The sequence below is a fragment of the Ochotona princeps genome, chromosome 15 (assembly GCF_030435755.1).
Source record: "Ochotona princeps isolate mOchPri1 chromosome 15, mOchPri1.hap1, whole genome shotgun sequence".
Taxonomy (NCBI): domain Eukaryota; kingdom Metazoa; phylum Chordata; class Mammalia; order Lagomorpha; family Ochotonidae; genus Ochotona; species Ochotona princeps.
Window position 1 is genome coordinate 6177685 of NC_080846.1, and position 9000 is coordinate 6186684.

The 9000-nt window shown below is 50.1% G+C and overlaps 1 protein-coding gene across 1 annotated transcript in view; it reads left to right on the forward strand.

Moving 5' to 3' along the window:
• FAM227A (family with sequence similarity 227 member A) overlaps positions 1 to 8741 on the forward strand; it is a 35020-nt gene extending 26279 nt beyond the window's left edge. Inside the window, exons 12-16 of the mRNA XM_058673649.1 lie at positions 29 to 186; positions 1092 to 1244; positions 1764 to 1904; positions 4920 to 5054; positions 8523 to 8741. Coding sequence (XP_058529632.1) covers positions 29 to 186; positions 1092 to 1244; positions 1764 to 1904; positions 4920 to 5054; positions 8523 to 8616 — 681 coding nt within the window. The 3' untranslated portion in view covers positions 8617 to 8741. The remainder of the gene's footprint in view (positions 1 to 28; positions 187 to 1091; positions 1245 to 1763; positions 1905 to 4919; positions 5055 to 8522) is intronic.
• Positions 8742 to 9000: the final 259 nt, after the last annotated feature.

A 9000-nucleotide genomic window follows, 5' to 3' on the forward strand; every position in this document is an offset into this window, starting at 1 on the left:
ATCGTTTCCTTCTGTTCTCCCTCTCCAGTCCTGCCCCGCCGGCCGGAGTCCTCCACTGACGTCAAATCTCTTCAACGTCTACGGGAAGAGCCCCCTGATTGTGTACTTCCTGCAGAACTACTGCGTTCTGCCGCAGTACGGCATGGATGTGCTGGTGGTCCGGAAGGAGCAGACCAAGGCCGTCCCATATCCTTGTCACTGCCTGAGGTGCTTGGATGGTTCCAGTACTTCCCGCACCAACAACCCCACTTCTTCAACACGGGAAGCCAGGGCTGGCCAGAGGTGTCCAGGTTTCCACATAGTGCTTGGTACAAAGCCAGTGCCCACTGGGGTGCCTGCTGCTAGGAGCCTGCTGGTGAGCTCAGCCTAGTTGCAGTCCTAGTGCCAGTCTCATGGATGGGAGGGACTTGGCTCTGAGACACACAGTCACAACCGCAGTCCTGAGATCTGCCATGGTTGCGCAGCTTCGCCTCCAAACTCAATGCCTGAAGCTGCTCCTCACTAGGTAAGGGCAGTTAATGCCAACCTAACAGTGCTACGAGCCAGTGGTATACAGCTGGTACTAAATAACTGCCGTTACAGCATCCAAAGTAGGGGTCATTCTGCCTGTTGTACAGATGGGGAGGACGGACATGTGGAGGTCCCACAGATGGTAGTGAGTGATGCTGAGATCTCGTCCAATCAGGAAGAGAAGGGTGTGCAGAGAGTCTTTGACAACATACAACTTTGAGACGGAGGCCCTGGGCCAGGTGGAGGCTGGAGGGGCATGAGAACCTCTTCCCGTTTACCACCAGGCCAGCAGAGTAGGACTTCCGGGTGACACCTGATGACGAAGCATTTCCCTATTCCCGCCTTCCCACCCACAGGGCCAGCAAAGTGTTCTAGACCCCAGGGGTGGGCAGGGGCGAACTGTCAGGCCCCAGGAGTTCTTGCCTGCTCAGACTGCCCATGCCTTGTCCATAAACACAGGAGCTGCACCCTTTTCTGCCATCTCAAGCCCCTCGCGCCAGTGCCCTAGGCTCAAGGTCACTGACAGTGCAGCTCACACAGTCCAGTCCAGGAGGGGCGTTCTCCTTGACGGGCAAAACCACAGACTCCACCCTGACCTACGCGGAGCTCATCACCCTGACGCTGAGCAACATGCAGAAGCGAAAGGACGACTTCCGCCAGCTGACACGGCTTCACTGGAGCGAATGGAATTACTTCAACAACTACCTGCGGGAACTGCGGGAGAACTTCGTGAGGTACCTGAGGGAGCTTGCTTTTGCACGCGTCCATCACATCATGACTTGCAAATTATGTCTTGAAAGCAGAGAGGGGTCTCTAGCTCAGTCTCCGGCTGCCTGCAACACCCAGAGCTGAGCCAGATTGGAGCCCTGAACCCACATCAGGGAACCAGCTGTGGGAACCATCACCACCGCCTCCCAGGGTACAGATTAGCAGGAAGCTGAAACTGGGGACAGAGCCAGGATCTCCTATGGGCTGTGTGCCTTCCCAGTAGCATCTTTGCCACTGGGCCAAATGCCCACCTCTGTATTATAACTTTAAAAAAAATTTATTAATTTTTATTGGAAAGTCTGATATACAGAGAGGAAGATCTTCTGTCCACTAATTCACTCCCCAAGTGGCCACAACGGCTGGAGCTGAGCTGAAACAAAGGCAGGAACCAGGAGCTTCTTCCAGGTCTCCCATGCAGGTCCCTGGGGTCTCCAGGGTCTCTGGTCTTGCCCCATCCGAGTGTCTTTGTCCTTTCTCTCCTCCAGGGATGTAAAGACTATGAATAAAAGAGCAGCCGAGAAAAAGAAGGCTGACCACAGATTCATCCCACCTTCCCCCTTGGCTGAGGAATGGCCTGAAAAGAAGTCAGGAGGAAGCCAGCACATGGAAACAGTGTTTCTTTTAAGGTCTGTGTCTGTGTTTCTGTCTTTTAAGACAGAAACCTGGGGAGCAGGAACATGGTGAGAGGTTGGAAAATCCCGGGCACGAGGTCGTTGGAGGTCACTGTCTCTTACATCTGACTCACCTAACTTGTTTTACTTTCATTGTGACTGTGCAAGTCTGGACTACCGGTGCTGGGGTGCACCCTCTGCGTCCTGGGTGCTCCTTGTGGCTCAGAAGCCGCATCCAGCCCAGCTGCTGCAGCAGACAGAGGATCTAGCGGCTTCAGTACACAGTCACTGGTTTATTTGACCTGAGGGCTCTGGAAAGCCGCAAGCCTCTGTCCTTATAGTGCAAGACATAAAAGGAAAACCAAATAGGACCGTAGGAAAGCAGTAGAGAATGGCCCATACATAGCCTTGGGACCCTGCACCCATAGGAAACCTGGAAGAAGCTCCTGGCTCTTGGCTTCGGATCAGCTCTGCTTTGGCCATTACAGCCACTTGGGGAGTGGACCAGTGGATAGAAGGTCTTTCTCTCTGTCTCTAATCTCTGTATATCTACCTTTCCAGTAAAAATAAGTGAATCTTTAAAAAAAGCAGCAGCAGCACAGGCTCTCTCTCCACTTTCATAAACCAAGATTCGGAGGAGCCTCTGATGGCGCAGCCTGGATGGAAGCAGGTGCTGTGATGGGCCAGAAGGCACAGTTGGCCAGAGTGGATAAGGAGCTATCAAAGACAGTGGGTCTGCTGTACTTCATGTCCAGTTCATCCAGCCACTGCTGGATGCCTGAGAAACAGCCTTGCCCACCCACTATGTCCTGCAGCAAAAGCAAGACTTTTTTTTTTTTTAAGATTTATTTATTTTTATCAGAAAGGCAAACACACAGAAGAAGAGACAAAGATCTTGTGTCCACTGCTTCACTCCCCAGGTTGCTGCAATAGCCGGAACTGAGCTTACCTGATACCAGGAGCCAGGAGCTTCTTCTGGGTCTCCCACATGGATGCAGGGTCCCAAGGCTTTGGGCTGTCCTCAACTCCTTTCCCAGGCCACAAGCAGGGAGCTGGATGGGAAGTGGAGCAGTTGGAAATGAACCAGTACCCATATAGGATGTTGACACTTTGCAGGTGGACAATGAGACATTTCAGCCATTGCACCAGACTCTGATTAATTTCTTTAAGAGAGAGAGAGAGAGTGCTGAGTCACTTCTCCAAAGGCTCTCAGTGGCCAGGCCTAGGCCAGGTTGAAGCCAGGGGCTGGGCATTCAATCCAGACGACCCTTGTGGGTGGCAGCAATCCGATTACTTGAGGCATCACTCCTGCCTCTTGGGGAAACTAGGCCAAAGCCAGGTACTGGGCCCAGGCGCTCGGCCCCCAATGTTCCCTGTGGGGTGGACACATATGGGTGAAGTGACGTCTTCACCACTGGAGCAAACATTCAGCCCGCCCCTCTCTTTAAAAAAAAAAAAGTTTTTAAATCATGAGGTTCTCCTGCTCAGGCCCCCAGCCCCCTCCTGGCCAGGCTGGGGTGCTGTGGTCAGCTCACAGTTTCTGCCTTGGGGCTTTTCCACCACCACCTGGTTAACTGGCTGTGGTTGGAGTCCCTGTTTCCCAGGACACACATCTTGGTCTCACTTTACTTCCCCACTTTGCTGCAGCACATCTTCTGGTAGCTCCAAAAGAGAATGGGAAATGTGTGGGTTCTTTGCATAATCTAAAATGTCTTTTTTTAAAAATAGGACAGGTTTGGGCCTGGTGGCATGGCCTAGTGGCTAAGGTCCTCGCCTTGAATGCGCCTGGATCCTATATGGTCGCTGGTTCTAATCCCGGCAGCTCCACTTCCTCTCTATCTCTCCTCCTCTCTGTATATCTGACTTTGTAATAAAAATAAAATAAATCTTTAAAAAAAAAATAGGACAGGTTTGGGCCCAGCGCGTGGCCTAGCAGCTAAAGTCCTCGCCTTGAACGCGCTGGGATCCCATATGGGCGCAGGTTCTAATCCCGGCAGCTCCACTTCCCATCCAGCTCCCTGCTTGTGGCCTGGGAAAGCAGTTGAGGACGGCCCAATGCATTGGGACCCTGCACCCACGTGGGAGACCCAGAAGAGGTTCCTGGTTCCTGGCATCGGATTGGCACAGCACCGGCCCGTTGCGGTTCACTTGGGGAGTAAAACATCGGACGGAAGATCTTCCTCTCTGTCTCTCCTCCTCTCTGTATATCTGACTTTGTAATAAAAATAAATCTTTAAAAAAAATAGGACAGGTTTATTTTTTAATAAAAGATTTATTTTTATTTTACAGTCAGATATACAGAGAGGAGGATCTTCCATCCGCCGATTCACTCTTCAAGCAGCTGCAATGGCCGGAGCTGAGCCAATCCAAAGCCAGGAGTCTGGAGCTTCTTCCGAGTGCAGGGTCCCAAGGCTTTGGGCCGTCCTCAACTGCTTTCCCAGGCCTCAAGCAGGGAGCTGGATAGGAAGTGGAGCTGCCGGGATTAGAACCTGCACCCAGCGAGTGCAAGGCGAGGACTTTAACAACTACGCTATTGCACCGGGCCCAACTCTTTGATTTTTAAAAACTCCATGATGTGATTCATCTGCTCACATACGAATGGATGAGCTCTCTCTATCTCTCAAGTAACTTTTTGACAATTTTTTTTGAAGACTCCAGGGGGTGAACATGGGTTGCCCTGTTATGCCACCACCAGGGTGAGTCTCAGCTGCTGCTGCTCCAGCTTGGCGTTCTAGAATGTGCACCCCAGGAGGCAGCAGATGACAGCTCAAGTGCCTGGGGGACCCTGCCGCCCACATGATTCAGAGACTTCTGGCTTAGCCTTGGCCCAACCCACAGCTGATGTAGGCTTTGGGGGAGTGAACCAGTAGAAGGAAGATCTCCATCTCGCCATCTCTCTGCCATTCACATAAAACATAACAATAACAACAAAAACAATCACAACAATAAGGATTCCAGGGAAAGCTCTGAGTAATCCGTACTGAATCTCTGAATGCAATCATGCTGCTGTCCCTCGTTTTTCCCCCACAGGAAGGACAAGAAAGAGGAGGAAAGAGCAGAAAAACAGAGCCTAAGCCTCCTCCCCTCTCACTATACCACCCCGATGAGCTCCATTCCCTGGAAGAAGGAGAGCCCCAGCAGGACCCGAGACATTTCCGAGAGCAGGTGGGAAGAGGGATCACGCCCAACGGCTGAGAGCTGGAAGTCACTGAGCACCCCCTCGGAGGAGTGGTCCTGTCAGTTCTCCCTGCAAAGCAGGAGCGGGGAGTTGGGTGCTTGGGGCACTGCGTTGATGACGAGGCATTATTTTATTTAAAACATGTACAAACAGTACGACATTGCATTCTGATGACGGAACCTGCATTTATCAGCCTCACCCAGGGAATCACGCAGTCAGCTGTCGCTTTTAAAAGTGCTGACACTGATGGTGGTCTTCATGAAGGGAGTGTGTTTCCATGTTTGTCTCCCACACGAATACATCTCCGCCCGCAACCCTGTCCGTGCCTCCACGTGAGAAGTCCCCGAGCCTTCTTGATCCTGCACTTTTCTCAGGAAAGTGTCTGAGAACTTGGTTCTTGCTAATGCATCAGTATAGATTAATTATTAAGAAATCATTGTGGAGGGCACTTCAACAAGTTCATGGAAAAGTCAAATGAAGTGTGAACAGGTATCAAAGGTACGGTGCTTAAGCTGCCGCCTGGGATGGCTGCACCCCGTAACAGCATACCTAGGGTTTGAGTCCCAAACTCTGCTGTCCATTCAAGCTTCCTGCTGATGTAGACCCTGGGAGGCAGCAGGTGAAACATATACCTGCTACCCAAAGAGGAGAGCTGGACTGCATTCCTGGCTCCTGAGTGAGCAGTGACCCAGCAGATGGGATCTCTGTCCAACTCTCTACCTTCCAAATAACTAATAAAATGGACAAATATTGTCTTTAAAAAAAAAGATACATTCCTCTTTCATTTGCATTTTCTACAAACTTTTATTTTATTTGAAAGTCAGAGCTCCAGAGACAAAGAGATCTTCCATCCACTGGTTCACGCCCCTATATGGCCGCATCGGTTCACACTGGGCCACACCAAAGTCATAAGTCTGGACCTCCATCTGGGTGTCCCATGTGGGCATAGAGATCCAAGTACTTGGGCCATCTTTTGCTGTTTTCCCAGGTGCACTAATAGAAAGCTGGATGGGAAGTAGAGCAGCCAGGATATGAATCGGCATCCATATGGGATGTCAGTATATCCCATGGGGCAGCTTTATCTGCTATGCCATAACTCTAGCCCCTCCACAAATTTTTTGAAGTGTATCATACATGTATGTCTGTACTAATAGCGTATCTATATTATAAAGCAGATGGAGAAAACAATTGTAAAAGAATGGTATAAAAATCTATCATATGGGCACCAATTTGTGTCCCTGCTACTCCACTTCCAGTCTAGCTCCCTGCTTGTGACCTGGGAAGGCAGTCAAGGACAGCCCAAAGATTTGGGACCCTGCACCCATGTGGGAAACCCTGAAGAAGCTCCTGGTTCCTGGCTTCAGATGGGCTCAGCTCCAGCCATTGTGGCCACTTGGGGAGTGAAGCAGAGGATGGAAGATCTTCCTCTCTCCTCTCTGTAAATCTGCCTGTCCAATAGAAATAGATAAATCTAAAAAAAAAAAAAAAAAAAAAAACCCTACCAATTGAAGGTTCCATGCCCTCTTCTCATAGCCCAGGTCCCCCTGTGGTTTGCCATGACTGCTTTGAATGTACCCCACATAAAAGCAAACCAGGTAAGGGGCCCTCTCTAGGTTTCCCCTTCCCAAGAAAAGGTGAATGAAGCAGTAAGGGAAATCTCAGACTCAGGAACAGGGTCTGGAGCTTTGAACCCTTGTCCCACTCAATGCTGCCTCAGTGACTTCCCACTGAGTCCCTCAGGTTGTCTGGGCCCATGACCTTAGCCACAAACCATGTGGACGGCAGCCATGTTAAAGAGCTGATGCAGGTAAGACGGTCAGTAAGGAGTAGGCTTCTGTGTGCCCATGTGCAAGCTGACGGGAACAAGCTCAGGGAGGGCTTGATGAACAGACTAAATGCTTTTAAAAGATCACGCCGATGATTAACATTTTGGCTTCACAGATTTTTTTCTTTTCTTGATTTTTTCCATTTTATTTGAAAGGCAGGAAGACAGACGTCTTTGGTCTTTTGGTTCATTCCTCCAAGTACCAACAGAGTGCCAGGGCTGGGACAGACTGAAGCCAGGAAGCCAGGGGCTCCACTCAGGTCTCCTACCTGGGTGTGGGACTCAAGTGCTCAGGTCATCGCTTTACAAATGCCCTGCACTGTACACAGTGCTTCCCAGAGTGCACCTGTGTGGGAAGCTGATCCAGAAGGGGGAGCATCAAGCCAGGCATATGGGGGGTGGGTATCCTGAGTTAGGGACTTAACCGCTGCACACAACGTCCATCTCTTCCGTCTTTATTTTTAAAGTAACCCATGGTCATAGAGTTGAGAAAGCTCTACTAAGGCAGACTACTCAGCCTTTGTCACCATGGCCCACCCTGTGTCACCTTTGAGTCACTCCTTCTCTGAGTCTGTGTTAATAAAGTGAGGTGATGATAGTGTATACAGTGTAGGGCATTTGTAAAGCACTGAGAACCATGCCTGATGCAGAGTAAGAAAATGGAAAAGCTGGTTAAATCACTCGATAGTTGGTTACCAGAATGCACTCCTCTGGACCCTGCAGCAGCTTCTGCCTTGCCAACTGACTGTGTTCTCCATGTGTCTAAATATCAAACTCTTCCAGGTACTCCTTGATTATTCAGCGTTATGTATTAAACGATGAGGGCTGAGTTGTTCTACCTCCCCCCACCACACACGCACATACATACACTCCCCATCTTCTGTCCTCGCAATGGGTTGAGTTCGTAATTTTGGCCAGATTATCAGTCAACATTATGATATCATCAACCAGCTGGCCAACTAACCCATGAAACATACTATGCTTATTTTTCATTTTTAAAATATTTATTTATTTATTTGGAAGGCAGAGTTAGAGAGAAAGAGATTTTCATTCAGTGGTTCACTCTCCAAATGGCCACAATGGTCAGGGTTGGGCCAGCCCAAAGCCAGGAGACAGGAGCCAGAAGCTTAATTCATGGTCTCCCATATGATTGACAGGGACCCAAGCACTTGGACTATCTTATGCTTCTTTCCCAGGTGTATCAGCAGGGAGCTGGACTAGAAGTAGAGCAGATAGGACTTGAATTGGTGCCATGTGGGATTCAGCATCGCAGGCGGTGACTTAACCTGCTATTCCACAATGCCAACCCCTATTTTTATATTAACATTCTTAACCTGCCTTAGAACTAAATTTGTTAGCATGTTTGAATGTTTCCATTTTCTGGCTTTTGTTTTTCCTCACCTACTGGCCAGAGTTCTCCTCCCTCCTCTCCCAGGGGTGTGTAACTGCCCCCCTTCCATCCTCCTGCCCCCAGGCACTCAGGTGTTACACAGGCCATGGCAGCCAGCCTTCCCACACACTTTCCTCTGTGTGTTGGCCTCTGAGCCATTTCCATAGCCCTAAGTACCCCTTCATTACTCTCTCAGCCGTGCCAGTTTAGACATCTGTGGGTGTTTGTGTTCACTCGTAGGGAGGCTGAACTCATCACGAAGTCCAGAGCCATGCCGAGTCCGAGTCCGGGGCCACCCATCCTCAGCCTCTCACCCTCCAGCTCAATCGAGTGACACTGTGTCCCAAGGTTAGAAGGAGCTCCGCATGGCAAACCGACTACAGGTGTCATCAATTTCATCTGTGATAGAAACAGTAACACAACCTCAGCTCCGGGAACCTCTAGAACATTAAAGTTCATTCCTGCCGTGGTAAAGAAACAACTTATTTTAGAGCCAGACAGCTACCATCTGCTACCCAAAATGACCCAAATAGCCCAGGGCCGACCCTGATCCCTGTGGGAAACTAGGAACTCGGTCTGGGTCTGCCATGTAGGTGGCAGGGACCCAAGTACTGTGTGCCATCAGGGCTGCTTCCCTGCCCGTGTGAATACATTTGCAGGGAGCAGAACGTGAACTTGAATTCAGACTCTGTGATAAGGGATGCAGGTGTCTCAGATG